The sequence below is a fragment of the Bison bison genome, unplaced genomic scaffold (genome assembly GCF_000754665.1).
Source record: "Bison bison bison isolate TAMUID 2011002044 unplaced genomic scaffold, Bison_UMD1.0 scf7180017864259, whole genome shotgun sequence".
NCBI classification, from domain to species: Eukaryota; Metazoa; Chordata; class Mammalia; order Artiodactyla; family Bovidae; genus Bison; species Bison bison.
In genome coordinates, this window is record NW_011494831.1 from 2901127 (window position 1) to 2916722 (window position 15596).

A 15596-nucleotide genomic window follows, 5' to 3' on the forward strand; every position below is an offset into this window, starting at 1 on the left:
TATGACAAAAATATTCATATAACCTGATTGGTTCCCATCCTTTTGGACAAGGCAAAATTTCTGCTGCTGCTGCTGCTAAGTCGCTTCAGTCGTGTCTGACTCTTAGCGACCCCATGGACTGGAGCCTACCAGGCTCCTCCGTCCGTGGGATTTTCCAGGCAAGAGTACTGGAGTGGGGTGCCATCGCAAAATTTCTAAATCTACTTGAATTATAAATGAGCAAATGTTCACTGGAGATTTTTATGGCTACCTGTTTATCATTAGGGATTTGGAACCTACTACCCAAAAAGAAGCTCCATTGGAGCCATAACCCCAGAGCTCCTACCCTCATAGCACTGAAGTTTGGCTTGTCAGAGGGCACGTGTTAAAAAAGGAATCTTCCCTGGTGGTCCAGTGGTTGAGAATCTGCCTGCCAATACAGGGGACCCCAGTTCGATCCCCACTGTGGGAAGATCCTACATGCCCAGGGGCAACTAAGCCCATGTGCCACAACTACTGAAGCCCATGTGACCTAGAGCCTGTGTTCCACAAGAGAAGCCACCGCAAAGAGAAGCCCACGCACTGAAACTAGAGAGTCGACCTCTTCTCTGCAACCAGAGAAAGCCTGCTCACAGCAACGAAGACCCAGCACAGCCATAAATAAATAAATAAACAAATATATATATTTTTTTTAAAAAACAGTAATCTGGCAGAGGTTATCAGCTCTCCTGCATTGACATGTGTTTGTCTTTAACTCCTCACTGCCTGGAAGCACCTCCCTCGGAGGAATCGGGTTAATAACACCACACACACGGCTAGTTTGAGGAGAAGAGTTTTATGTGGGCGATACAAACTGAACAAGAACACCATAAACAAGGAAGGAAGCACAGGCTCAGCCAGGAAAGCAGCCACAAGGAGCAGGCGTGGAATTATCCAGGAGCGGTTTCAAATACCAACACCATATTTACATGTCTAATTTGGAACCTGGCTCTTTTTAAGCATCAGAGGAAGTTAGGGGAGAAACCATGCATGAGATTAAAAATATATATACATGTATACACAGAGACACCAACATTTTCACACTTCTTTCGTTCATTTTCCCCACAAGAAACAAATCAGACGAAGGAAAAGCCCAGCCTCTTTTCCCTAAAGTCCCTATATTTATTATGGAGTTGGCAGAAGCCCCAGCTGGGGCTTGGATTCAAGGAGGCAGACTTCACTCTCTTTCACTCTACACACCCCTGACAGTTTACCAATGGAACACTTGGAACATGGGCGGGAACGTTCAGAAGAGGCAAGAAAAAGTACAGCTCATTTAACTTATGCATTATATACAAGGGCATCAGTTTTTCCCAATACCTTCACACTTCGTCCTTTACTAGGTTCTTAGCAGACTTCTGACCTGCAGCAACAGAGCTCAGACAAGCTGTGAGACATAGAGTAAGGTGGTACTTTGATCCAGTGCACACTGGGTCAGTCACTTTACTCAAGACAGTCACACATGCCAGGCCCTGGCAAATCCTCAGGGGGCTGTGGCTTCGTGCTTGGTGGAGTAGAAGGCTGGGCTTTTTCCCTCCCTAGATACCTCCTTGCTGCCGCCGTCACCACCAACGAGTGCTCCGCTTTTCCCTCCGGACCCAAGACAGCTGCTGGGCGTGTATGTGTGTAATTTATTGTTCTGCTGCTGTTGGCTCATCCCCGGGCGCTGGCTTCTCAACCTGTGACTCTGGAGGAATCAGATACTGGACCTCCTCTGTACTGATGGCTACCTTATCTGGCTGGAGCCACCTCTTGAAATGTTCCAAGGTGCTAGGAAAGAAGAGGAGGACAGTGTGACTGCATCAGACTTCACTGACTAATTACTTAATGATTATCTCAGATACTCCAAGACTGCCTTCCCACCCACCACCGATTCCTTCCTACAGTGGTTTTTCACTGCTAACACAGGGTGCGGGGCACAACAGCTCCTCTGACAGCTGTGCATCCTAGCAGCTCCATGGTATAATTTACCCGCTAGGGGGCACTTGGGCAATAAGCAGCACTAGCCCCCTTTCAAAGGCAGTTTCTGAAGACTTAATGAGAACAGCTGAAGAGCCTATGCCTGTCTGGGCTTTTTTCCTCCAAACTGGAGAGAAGAGAAATTTTCAAGGGGCAGGAAACATTTCAAATAAATACCAAATTATTGCATGTTAAGTTGCTTCAGTTGTGTCCGACTCTTTGTGACCCCATGGACTGTAGCCCACCAGGCTCCTCTGTCCAATGGGGATTTTCCAGGCAAGACTACTAGAGTGGGTTGCCACGCCCTTCTCCAGGGCATCTTCCCAACCCAGGGATTGAGCCCACGTCTCTTATGTCTTCTGTATTAGTAAGGCAGAAATCTGAGCATCTTGGTATCTCTGATACCTGAAGTAGTCTGAGGCTCAATTATACTTACAGCACTTAGTTGCACTAAGTGTGGTTTGTTTGGGTGTTTTTGTTTATTTAGTTCATTCTATAGCAAGATGCCAAGCTGGAAACATCTGAGTAGCAATATCCCCCACAAAGGAATGGCCACTATGCCAGGGGGCTTTTTTTCATTTGGATCTGGGGGAAGGAGGAGGGCTTCCCTGGTAGCTCAGCTGGTAAAGAATCCACCTGCAATGTGGGAGACCCTGGTTCGACTCCTGGGTTGGGAAGATCCCCTGGAGAAGGGGTAGGCTATCCACTCCAGTATTCTTGGGCTTCTCTGGTGGCTCAGATGGTAAAAAATCCACCTGCAATGCAGGAGACGTGGGTTTGATCCCTGGGTTGCGAAGATGCCCTAGAGGAGGGGATGGCAACCCATTCCAGTATTCTTGCCTGGAGAATCAATCCCATGGACAGAGGAGCCTACCAGACTACAGTTCATGGGGTTGCAAAGAGTTGGCCATGATTGAGCGACCAAGCACAGCACAGTGGCGAGGGGGAAGTATCCCCGCCTACCCTCCTTGAGCATCCAGGATCCTCCTCTAAAGGTATTAGACATTCACAGTAAACTACAAATGACCAGAAATAGTGGAAAGCTCATTCTATGCTCTTTAACAGCAAAAAGTCATAAGCCAAGAAATAAAGCCGTAACCAGCAGATTTCAGATACCTACCATGGGGGAGTCATGTGGACAGTAAGAGTTCCCAGCCCATTGCTCCCTTGCCAAGAGCATTCGATGAGGAGGGGTCACCTATCTGGTCTTCACATACGTGAAGAAACACACAACTCCACTACAAAATGGCCTGTGCTTAAAACATACACTTTTAGGTTTAAAACCAAATGCATATCTGTTTCCTGTGCTTGTTCTGAACAGAAAGAAGCATTCCCACAGATGCAGGCTCAAGGCAACGCAATGTGGGTATTTAATCTTCATCTACCACACATTTCATAAAAGGGTTCCAGTTATTACTACAAGGAAGGGAAAACCACATTATTTTAGGTATTAATAAATACACAGAAACATGAACTTGAGTCTTGGTGCTGATCGTATTTCAGAGCAAAAGAATTCCTATTTAAGAATTATGCAAAAGAAAGTTGTCTTTGTTACTCAGAACTGGAAAGGAAGGAAATATTAATATTAGAGGGGAGAGAATATAATACCAAATTATTAGTGGCTCAGGAATCGGTGTGTCTTCATCTTTTGTGTTTGGGTCAGTTTACTGGGAAAAAAAAAAGAGTAAATTTTATATTATTTTCTGAACCCTTGGAGGGTAGCTGGCCTGACCTTAGATGCCATCCTGATTTCTGAAGGATCTGGGGCCACCTTGAGTATTTGAGATAATGTAAGTGAAAATACTTCGCAAGTTAAAAAATAAAATGTAACTATGAAGTTCTATTTACATACTGTCCATGATTTCAGCAGCAGTATTCATCTGATACCATGGGACTCTGAAAATCAATGTTAATGATAGGTTGTGAAAGTGAAGTCACTCAGTCGTGTCCAGCTCTTTGCGACCCCATGGACTGTAGCCCACCAGGTTCCTCTGTCCATGGGAGTCTCCAGGCAAGAATACTGGAGTGGGTTGCCATTTCCTTCTCCAGGGGATCTTCCCGACCCAGGGATCGAACCCAGGTCTCCTGCATTGCAGGCAGACACTTTAACCTCTGAGCCACCAGGGAAAGTTAAATCATAGTCCCTAAAACCATATGTTAAAATTCAGGTTTTTATTTCCCTCATTGATTTTCATTTTGAATAATTTCTTAGTGAATTTTAAAATTCTGTTAGGAAGAATAATATTAGGAATAGCTAACACTTTGTACTGACCCTGTGCCAGGCACAAGTTCTAAGTGCTTTATACACAGTAACTCATTTAAGGTTCATAATAACCTTATGTGGTAAGAGCTACTACTCCTGCTTCACAGAGCAGGAAGCTGAGGCACACATGGGTTACTCAGCCAGTAAGTGGCAGAGCTCCTGTGCCCAGTGTCAAGCATCATCCTGCTCTTTGTGACAGAATGCTCTCTCCTCCTTTCTGCATCTGGCCCACCTGCAGATACTGTTTCCCTTTGGTACAAAACTAGAGCCCAGAGGGAGCTCAACGGTCTTTCAACTCTTAAAGCACATTGTCACTTCTGCTCATCTGGCTCTTATGTGCCTCGTTTTGTTAGCTATGTCTTCATATACATTCTTCTCTCCCCAAACTAGTTCTGATGACCAAAAGAAGGGTCTAGAATGTTGTTGCATCTCCCCCTTCATGCCCATGACATCAAGCACAGTCCCTTCACACCAGAGATGCTTAAGAAATTCATTCATTTGTGCTACACAAATTTGAGTGTCTACAATATGACAGAAACTCTGTAAGGCAGTGGAGATTCATAGGTAAGAAGACGGTTCCAGTTGTTGATTGATGACTAGCTTCTCAAGTGCAGTGTGTACTTAAAAATGAAGACGGTGGTTTATTCTCAACTCTGTTCAACCTGTGATCAAGATGTAGATGGGGTATTTGCTTTTTGGGAAAAATATCCTTTCGCAAAAATCTGCCACTGGACTAAGAGCAAATAAAACCACCTTAAAAAGAATGATATTTAGCTCAGAAAAGCTGCTGTTGATATCAACTTATATCTGGACTCAGATGTCACTCTCCCTGACTTCTTTAGAGGAAGAGAAATGCTTTTGGTGAAACATACTATCACCTGGAGCATGTCTAGGAATCAATTACCTCTCATCAGAATCAAGTCCATCCACAAAGAACTCAGATGCTAACTTCTCCTGGAGGAACCGGTCCCAGCATTCCTTCTTTGCTTGGGCCAGGGTTCGAAGCATGTCCTTCGAAGTCACTTCCTGATTTAAACCTTTGATTCTTCTCAGTTTCTTCTCTAAAGAGAGAGGAAGTTGAGCTTAACAAGGAAACTGAATATGAAACAAAAGTAATCTAAAATGCAAAATGCCAACTGAAAAATTCTTATTGATGAGTATAAGCACATTGCTCTCATTTTTTTAAGGACAAATGTACATTTTTCTTTTTCCTTCACAACATCTTCACTCTACATTGTATCAAACAAATGTTTAACTCCAGAAAAGGGAAAACTATAGATTCTCATAAATAAACTGATGGCATGTTTTCTTTGAAATCATAGAAGCCCAGCAGGTATCTCTCTAAAGAAAGCCTGTTTTCCCTGGCGTGTGATGTGTATACTGTCGTCTTTTTTCAACTCCTGAAAATAGTTTTTCTGAGGAGTAAATGGTTGCTGTTTTTTTTTTTTTTTTATAACAGTGTCATAAAGTGGTTTTCAAACCTCATGAGAAAGAATCAGAGAAAATGGAGAGAGATTCATTCAGTGGTTCATTAGACACTAAAATTAACTTGATGAGAACACAATAATAAGAGACCTTTAAGATCATGATGTGTGATTAAAGTCTTGATTAAAGAAAAGGAATCTCCTAACAGTTTTTTCTAAAAGTTGTTCTACTTGTGTCCTGAATGTTGGAGTCTTAATAAAAGCAAACATCCTATAATCCCTGTGAGAGCAGTCCATATGGCTTCCTGACGATGCATGTTTAGTTACTCTTTGCAGTTTAAGTAAGAACACAAGAAAGAGGGACTTCTCTGGTGGTCCAGTGGCTAAGGATCCAAGCTCCCAATGTAGGTGGCTCAGGCCAAATCTTTAGTCAGAGAACTAGATCCTACATGGTGCAACTAAGATCAAAGATCCTGGGTGCCTCACTTAGACCTGGTGCAGTCAAATAAATAACGATTTAAGAATAAAGAATCCAAGAAAGGGTATCACCATTTGTCTTCTGCCTTAATTTAGTCTTGCCTCCAACTATAATAAATGGGTAAATGATGCCATTTTGGAGGGGATAAGTGGACATCAAGCCCAGGACCAACAGAAGCTTTATGATTCGCAATCTGGTTTTCATTTCTAAGCAAGCCACATCAACTTGAACCCACTTATCAAAACAAACACCTTTGTTGCTACAAGTTACCACCAAAAGCTCACCATGTAAAAAAAAAAAAGAACAAACCTACAGTTGATAAATGTTAAATATTTGAGGAGTTTTTTCTCTCCAGGAGGATGTGAAAAGGATTATGTACATCTCACGTTGAATTGGTTAAAAGTTTTTAATTGTTGCTCTTAGTGGATTCTCTGACATAAGTTTATTTGGCAATAAAAACAATCTTTATATTGTTAGACCTTGTCAAGGTGGAAGTAGTCTTTGGGGCTGGAAGAAGTCTTCCCCTCTCTGTGTGCTGAGTCCCTAGTTAGGTGTGATCAGGCAGAAACAGGCACCCTTGCATCCTCCAAACCTGCCTGCCATTGTCACCCAGACTCTGCCATAGGCAACAGAAATGCCTCTTGCTTTCTTCAGGGAAGGACATTTTAATCATCATGTTAACTGATTTTAGAAAAGATGAGTGGAAATTTTAACTTCCTGAACCAGTCTTCACCAATCAAAGACATGACTGATTCCATGAAAGATTCTTCTTTTCCCAGGACACAGAGCACCAACAAGCCAGAGGATCTGGTTCTCCAGCTTCCTCAGACTGTTGCTTCTTCTCCTTACCATCACTGAAGACAGATTCTGACTGCCACAACAGAACTGTTAACCTCCTTGGCCATTACTGCATGGATGACTATCCTATTTCTGATGGCTTCCTAACAAATTTCACATTACACCCTCATCTTTTTCATTAGCCATCATTCCACATGTGTTTTTCTCATATTTTTTCTTGCACATCATTAACCAAATGCTTTTGTTTTTCCAAGACATTTCTTAGCAATATGTAAACCCTATTCTGACTCTTCTTTCTGTCCTTCCTCAAAAGCTTCTTCCAGAATTGTCTTTCCTTTTTCAAATAATTATTCCCAGGTTTGGCTTTGTGACATGTTGATGGGTCTCATGGATGTTTAATAAACAGGATAACACAATTTTAAAGTTTGGCAATCCTGTCCAAGACTGATATTTGTCTTTCCCCTATCAAGGGACGATCTGCATCTCTTTCCTGAGTTAGGAGTCTCTCTAAATACTTAAGGCCATAAAGATAAGTGAAGATGCGTCCAGGAAATATTTTAAAAGTGAAATGGCTAACAAGAGGAAGAATGAACTGTATGTCAATATGTTGTTGTTTAGTTGGGAAGTTGTATCCAACTCTTGCAACCCCATGGACTGTATCCCACACGGCTCCTCTGTCCATGGGATTTCCCAGGCCAGAATACTAGAGTGTTGTCATTTCCTTCTCCAGGGTATGTTCCCAATCCAGGGATCAAACCCAAGTCTCCTGCATTGGTAGGTGGATTCTTTACCACTGAGCCACCAGGGAAGCCCATTATGTCAATATACTCCCATCCCAACAATCATTCTATTAAATATAACAGTTTCTCAAACTGTAGCATCAGAAATCCAAATGGAGCTCTGGGGTCATGACCTTTTTCTTTCAGGAAGGTATAGGTTTGACACTTTTGGGTAACCTGAATACATGAGCCACTAAGAGTAGGTAAGAGTGTTCTGTAGAATGCCAACAAATAAAGCAAAATTTAGATGAAACAGAGGCCAGAGATGACAAAGATTGTTTTAAGGGATATACTGGGAAAAGGGGGCTCCTTCCCAACAACCAACCTGAAACCCCCTGTAGAATTACATCGGACAGATACATGTGGTGAGGACAAAAAGAAAAATTAAGAATAGAAAACCAGATTTGATGTAACAGAACTTCAACATGCTTCCTTAAAACCTCCAGCTTCAGATTTAAACAAACAAACAAAAAAGCCATCTAACTTACCTAAAGATGCTAAATACACTTCTGAATCCTGCAAGGGAGCCCAAGGCTTTACAGCTGGCTGTGCAGCAAAGTGTGGGGCCTCCCTCTGGCCTGTGCCTGCAGGGTAAGAATCCATAAAGGAGTCTGAGAAGGCATTGCTGGCACTGTCCTCTTGGTCAGGATGTGGCAGGCAGGAACAGATTTCAGCCCAAAGATCTGGGCCAGATCTTGTGGTTGTAGAGTCAATGCTTTCAAACATTTTCATTTGGAATCTGAGCTGAAAAACAAAATCTCAAGTGAATAAGAACTGACTTGGGAAGGAAAGTTACAGCCTTTTAATTAGTTTTTCCTAACAAAATTTAAAATGTCTTCTATTACATTCTTATGTTATAGATAAAAAGATGACAAAAGGGTAATTGGGTTTCTCTTCTGGCTTTGCACTTGGGTTGTTTTCATAATGAAGTCTGTCTTTTAAAATAGAATTTCTATAAGCCAGACACAAAAGACTGAATGATTGAATGATTCCATTTTCATGAGGTCTCTGCAGTCAAACTCACAGGGACAGAAAATAAAATTGTGGTTGGGATGGGGATGGGGTGGTTGGAATGGGAGTTATTGTTTAATGGATACAGAGTTTTAGTTTGGGAAGTTCTAGAAATGGATGGTGGTAATGGTTGTTTGATAATGTTAATACCATCGAACATTACATCTGCTGCTGCTGCTACTGCTGCTAAGTCGCTTCAGTCATGTCCGACTCTGTGCGACCCCGTAGACGGCAGCCCACCAGGCTCCCCCGTCCCTGGGATTCTCCAGGCAAAAACACTGGAGTGGGTTGCCATTTCCTTCTCCAATGTATGAAAGTGAAAGATGAAAGTGAAGTCGCTTAGTCATATCCAACTCTTAGCGACCCCATGGACTGCAGCCTACCAGGCTCCTCCGTCCATGGGATTCTCCAGGCAAGAGTACTGGAGTGGGGTGCCATTGCCTTCTCCGAACATTACATCTAAAGATGGTTAAAATGGTAAATATACGTTATGGATGTTTTACACATATGCAAGCACACACATAGAGGTATTTCTAGGACATTTCCAGTGAGGACAACCGTCCTGCACTTTCCTCCAAAGATCTCCAAGATGTGACCACTCTGTCCTCAACCAATTAAATTCTGTTTTCAATAGGACACAGACTAAAAGTCCTGCACAGTTCCATATACAGTACACCAGGATAATAAAACTGCTGCTTGGTGAAACCTGTCTGTCAGAGTACTGGCTCATTGGCTCCTTACATGGAGAAGCTGAGCTTATGCCTCCTGTTCTTATTTAAAAACAAAACAAAACAGAAAGATAGACATTTTCATCATTTTACAGATGAAAAAACTGAGGATCAGAAGCATAACTTGCCAAAGACACATTATTGGTATAGAGTGAATCCTTGATTGGAAACCAGACCCCCGCCGCTCCAAAAGCCATGTTTTTACCCAATAAAACTCAGCCTGTTTGTGACTATACTGAAAATAGCACGAGCAGAGCTAAGAGGGAATAGCTACCCACAAAGCCCTGGGGACTTTCATAACTATCTAGTCTAGTAGGATGAACTGACACCTCCTTTCAGAAGGGACCTTTGAGATTAGGAAGGCTGCTGAGGAAAAGTTCTGAATAATTTCAGGAGCGAGAGCCCAGGAAGCGCAGGGCCCGGAAGTAAAAGGCCAGATGTGACGGAGGCCCAGTATGAACTGATGCCAAGGGTCACAATGAGGCTCCACTCCCATCCCGAAGTCGTTTGAACCCACCCACACCAAAACTTTGCTAGCATCAGAGCCCTGGTCCCCCGGTCCCCACTAGGAAGTACCGTCCAGAGCGGAGAAAGAACCCTCGTGTCCAGATCCAGGGCCTCAATCACTCCAGCCTCAAGGACTGGCTAGGCGGGACGACTCAGGCCCCCAGGCACCTCTGTGGTATCTCGGAATGCGACCGGAGCCAAGGATAGAAAACGCTGCGCAACCCTGCGCGTCTTCGCCTTACCACAACCGCCTGCCAGCAGCCCGCAAACGCTCGGCTCAGTTCCTTTGCAGGCAGCAGGGAAGAAATAAGGAGGCGGAGTCTCCAGGTGACGGATCCCGGGAGTCCTCCAACCACCGCCCAACTTGGCGATGTTCTGTGCTTCGATTGGTTGAGAGGAGTTCGGCTGGGTAAGGAAGTGAGCTGCATAGCGCTTCGGAAACGACGGGCGGGACTGTTGTTGCCTGGATACGGTAGAGCACACACCCTCCGTCCCTGTTTTCCAAGGGACCAGGTTGATTCCACCTACATCAGTGCGTTCCAGCCGCGCGTACACCGCTTTCCACATGATTCCTGCTCGGTTAGGGAAGCCCAGTTTCCAAGGCCTTGACTTTTCTTGGTTCCCTAAGCAAGTTAGTCTCCTCAGCAGTTCTCTGGACTGGTGTTGGTCCCCGAAAATTTCAGACCTTAGACACGCAAATTAGAGAATTTAATGCACTTTGAATGGGGGACGCAGGCGATTACTTTCCTTACTCCCACAGGAGATCCCTGTCCTTTTCACCAGTTATGACGCTTTCCCACATTAATTTAGTCAATAGGCATCAAGATCCTGCTGTGTTCCAGGCATTGTGTTAAGCGGGAATTCAAGACAGGTAAGACTTCGTATGGCTCCCAGCTTTATGGCTTAGGAGGAAGCTCCGTGGAGACAGACACGTTTACAAATCACAGCAAAGAGTTATAGAGATATGACGGAAATGTGGCCAGAGTACATAAAGGAGCCAGTGGTCATGGGAGGTGTGTGTCAGAAAGGCTTTGTGTGTCAGAAGATGACCTTTGATATCCTTCAGGGGTTCGCTGAGACATAACCCTCCCAACCTGATCTCCAATTTCCAGGGCCGATTACTCTCTCACAAAGCTATATGTGAGAAAAGACAGTAGCCACCCATCTGTAGAAGTAGGTTGGCTGAGGGTATAGTCTCTAGATGTGTCTGAAGCTTCTCAGTGTGGCTATGGTGGTGATAACTACCACCATGTGAAAGGCAACTACAAGGCACTCTTTTACTTACATTTATGATCATTCTTAGAAAATGCACACAGAAGGAAGTGGAAAGCAAGAAAGTTAGAAAACAAAGGAGCAAATAATAGGCAAGATTTTTGCCAGTGCTTATTCATAGAGAATATATGAGGATGGGTGGTTTCCCAGAGTCCTCCAACTGCTGCCTGACCTGGTGACATGAATCTTGTAGCGTCTGATTCATAGAAAGGATGACTATCATAGATTTATGGGTGCTTCATTGAACTGCTCCATAGCCTTTCAAGTCACTTACGAAGTTTTCTCTAATTTCCCACTCACCAAAAAAATACCCTCTTGATTTCAAATTTGGCCACCCATATCTTACATATCTTACATATCTTGATACCAGAATGAGGGTTCCTTTAATAGTAGGCACAAATAGTGGCTAATGTAAAATTGAATACACCTTTCAACTTAAAGTGACAGTTGTAAATTAACAAATGGTCCCCTTTTCTGATAGGGCTGCTCAGGTGGTGCAGTGGTAAACAGTCTACCTGCCAATGCAGGAGATGCAGTTTCCTGGCTTGGGAAGATCCCCTGGAGAAGGAAATAGTAACCCACTCCAGTATTCTTGCCTGGAAAATTCCATTGACAGAGGAACCTGGCAGTGTACAGTCCATGGGGTTGCAAAGAGTTGGACACCACTGAGCACAGCACACCCTTACTAATTCATCCATGTCATTTGAGTTTAATTAGTGTGTGTGCTGAATAAATCCAAACCAGATCCTGGACTTGCAAAAGTGAAACCATAAGCCCTGATGATCTCCGTCTTCCCAAGGACTGCTCACACTTGGAAGCCACATGACAGCAGTCAACATCCTTCTGTCTTAGACTCTGCTTTCCCACAGTGTGATTAGTACAAATACGTTTTTTATTTGTATTCTCAAGCAGCCTAGTCCTTCACTGAGATCAGAAACCATGTCTTTCTTACCTTTGTATCTCTGAAGCCAAGTGATACTTGGCAAATGTTCAAAATTTGTTTGGTGTCTGAATGTTTAAATTAGAAACCTTTTGTTCAAAGACTACACTGAACTGGAGCTAGAGCTTGTGATTCACTCTTCAGTCTCTTCTCCAAGTGGCAACCAGTTAATCTTTTTGGAATGAAAATTGGATCATCACACACACACACAAATTGGATCATCACACACACAAACACACACACACACACACACACACACACACACACACCAGAAACTCTTTGATAATTCCCCATTGCTCTTAAAGGCTTAAATTCTTATCAGAGTAAGTTAGGTAGAGTTCTTAGTTCAAATAATAGAGCTCATTCTAGCCAGTTTAAGCGGTAAAAGGGATTAATTAAAGCTGCTCTGTACAATAAAATTTCTGTAACGATAGAAGTGTTCTGTATCTAAGTTGTCCAATAAGGTATCCACTAGTTTTATGTGATTCTTGAGCACATGAGATGCAGCTTCTGTAACTGAATAGCTGAATTTTAAATTTTCTTTCATTGTAAATAAATAGCCACATATGGCTAATGACTATTCTGTTGACCACAGGATTAAAATATATTAAACAGTTCACAGAACCTCAAGATGGGCCAGAGTCAGACTTGGGGTCTATATAGCCAGGAGTTTCTAAAACTCAGTGAAGGACTTCTCAGGGAGCACCCCAGTGCCACTCAATGTAGATACTGCAGCTGGGCACTGCTCACAGGAACTTCCCCCAGGTTAGTCCCCAATATAACTCCATATATAAATATATAAATCCCTCCAATGCTATCTTGTCAGACATGAATTCCACACTGCCTGCTTCCTCTGCTATTATGCCTCTTGAACCAAAGGCTCTGCCTGATCAAAGGAGCCCAGGTGATGGATGCCCAAGTTGCTAGGGAGTCTGAGAAGCCAGTTTCTAGATCCTACCTCTTGGAAACAGTACTTAATGTGGGAAATTCCCCCACACAAAGAAGAGTGTTGAGAAGATGCTGGATGTCCAAAGGTATGAGAACAGTCTACTTTGCATGGTTTATGTCAGTGCTTTCCAAACTTAAATATGCGGTCAGATCATCTGAGGATCTTGTTAAAACAGAGATTCTCACTCAGGGGGTCTGAAGGGAAGAGGGAAAAGATTCTGCAGTTCCAACAAGTTGCTAGATGTTTCCCACGTTGCTAATTCACAGACCACATTTTGAACAGCAAGGCTTTATACAATTCCACAAGGATTCCCTCTCTAGACCTCTCTTATAGCTTTCTCCTTGTCTGTATTTCAGACACATTCTGAAACAAACAAACAAAAAAACACAAAAAACTTTATTGAAATACAATTCACACTCCATAAAATTCACCCTTTTGTCATGTGGTGGGTTCTCAGAAGTCTTGGCTTATCTTGATTTGGCTGTTTCTGAGCCTGTTCTCCAGCTCTCTTATGAATCCTATGAGGCACTAATATCCTTTCAATAATTCTGTCTCTTATGAAGTTAACTGGAGTTGGTTTCAGTATTTTGCATTTAAGAATTCTGACAAATACATCTTCTGATCCACTTGGAGTTTTAATCTCAGGACAGGAGCATATGGAAGGCAAGTGGGAGATCTCTAGTCCTCATGCTGTTAAGGAGAAGGACAAATGTAAAAATATTTTTCCTCGGGTGTGTGTGCTTAATTACATATATGACAGCTTTATTGAGTTACAAGAAGTGAAATTTAGTTGCTCATTAGTGTCTGACTCTTTGTGATCCCATGAACTGTAGCCTGCCAGGCTTCTCTGTCCATGGAATTCTCCAGGTAAGAGTACTGGAATGAGTTGCCAATTCCTTCTCCAAGGGATCTTCCCAACCCAGGGATCAAACCGCAGGCCAGGTCTCCCTGTCCATCACCAACTCCCAGAGTTTACTCAAACTCACGTCCATCGAGTCGGTGATGCCATCCAGCCATCTCATCCTCTGTCGTCCCCTTCTCCTCCTGCCCCCAATCCCTCCCAGCATCAGGGTCTTTTCCAATGAGTCAACTCTTCGCATGAGGTGGCCAAAGTACTGGAGTTTCAGCTTTAGCATCATTCCTTCCAATGAACACCCAGGACTGATTTCCTTTAGAATGGACTGGTTGGATCTCCTTGCAGTCTAAGGGACTCTCAAGAGTCTTCTCCAACACCACAGTTCAAAAGCATCAATGTCTCTGCTTTTTAATATGCCATCTAGGTTGGTCATCTCTTCATGCAGCCTCTGCTTCTTACCTTGGAGGAGGGGTATCTCCTCACTGCCGCCCCTCCTGACCTTGAACGTTTAATGGGGAAACAGTGGAAACAGTGTCAGACTTTATTTTGGGGGGCTCCAAAATCACTGCAGATGGTGATTGCAGCCATGAAATTAAAAGACGCTTACTCCCTGGAAGGAAAGTTATGACCAACCTAGATGCATATTAAAAAGCAGAGTCATTACTTTGCCAACAAAGGTCTGTCCAGTCAAGGCTATGGTTTTTCCAGTAGTCATGTATGGATGCGAGAGTTGGACCATGAAGAAAGCTGATCGCCGAAAAATTGATGCTTTTACCGTGGTGTTGGAGAAGACTCTTGAGAGTCCCTTAGACTGCAAGGAGATCCAACCAGTCCATTCTAAAGATCAGTCCTGGGTGTTCTTTGGAAGGAATGATGCTAAAGCTGAAACTCCAGTACTTTGGCCACCTCATGTGAAGAGTTGACTCATTGGAAAAGACTCTGATGCTGGGAGGGATTGGGGGCAGGAGGAGAAGGGGACGACAGAGGATGAGATGGCTGGATGGCATCACTGACTCGATGGACATGAGTTTGAGTGAACTCTGGGAGTTGGTGATGGACAGGGAGGCCTGGCATACAGCGATTCATGGGGTAGCAAAGAGTTGGACACGACTGAGCGACTGAACTGAACTGAACTGAGGTTGATCATAACTTTCCTTCCAAGGAGTAAGTGTCTTTTAATTTTATGGCTGCAATCACCATCTGCAGTGATTTTGGAGCCCCCCAATATAAAGTCTGACACTGTTTCCACTGTTTCCCCAACTATTTCCCATGAAGTGATGGGACCCGATCCCATGATTTTCGTTTTATGAATGTTGAGCTTTAAGCCAATTTTTTCAGTCTCCTCTTTCACTTTCATCAAGAGGCTTTTTAGTTCCTCTTCACTTTCTGCCATGGAGTGGTATCATCTGCATATCTGAGGTTATTGCTATTTTCCCCAGTAATCTTGATTCCAGCTTGTGCTTCTTCCAGCCCACCATTTCTCATGATGTACTCTGCATATAAGTTAAATAAGCAGGGTGACAATATAGAGCCTTGATGTACTCCTTTTCCTATTTGGAACCAGTCTGTTGTTCCATATCCAGTTCTAACTGTTGCTTCCTGACCTGCATATAG

The 15596-nt window shown here is 43.4% G+C and overlaps 1 protein-coding gene across 2 annotated transcripts; it reads right to left on the reverse strand.

Annotated features, from left to right (window-relative positions):
- Nucleotides 1–798: 798 nt before the first annotated feature.
- LOC104994406 (chromosome unknown open reading frame, human C15orf57) lies at nt 799–10328 on the reverse strand. 2 transcript variants are annotated; one of them, XM_010847949.1, is made up of 4 exons: nt 10208–10328; nt 8208–8463; nt 5145–5301; nt 799–1788 (listed from the first exon to the last, which is right to left on the reverse strand). In XM_010847949.1, the coding sequence occupies exons 2-4, from the start codon at nt 8449–8451 to the stop codon at nt 1650–1652; spliced, it is 540 nt and encodes a 179-aa protein (XP_010846251.1). In that variant the 5' UTR covers nt 8452–8463; nt 10208–10328; the 3' UTR covers nt 799–1649. The 2 variants fall into 2 exon arrangements, with proteins under 2 accessions (XP_010846251.1, XP_010846250.1); XM_010847948.1 differs by having other exon boundaries at nt 10035–10275.
- Between the last annotated feature and the right edge of the window lie 5268 nt (nt 10329–15596).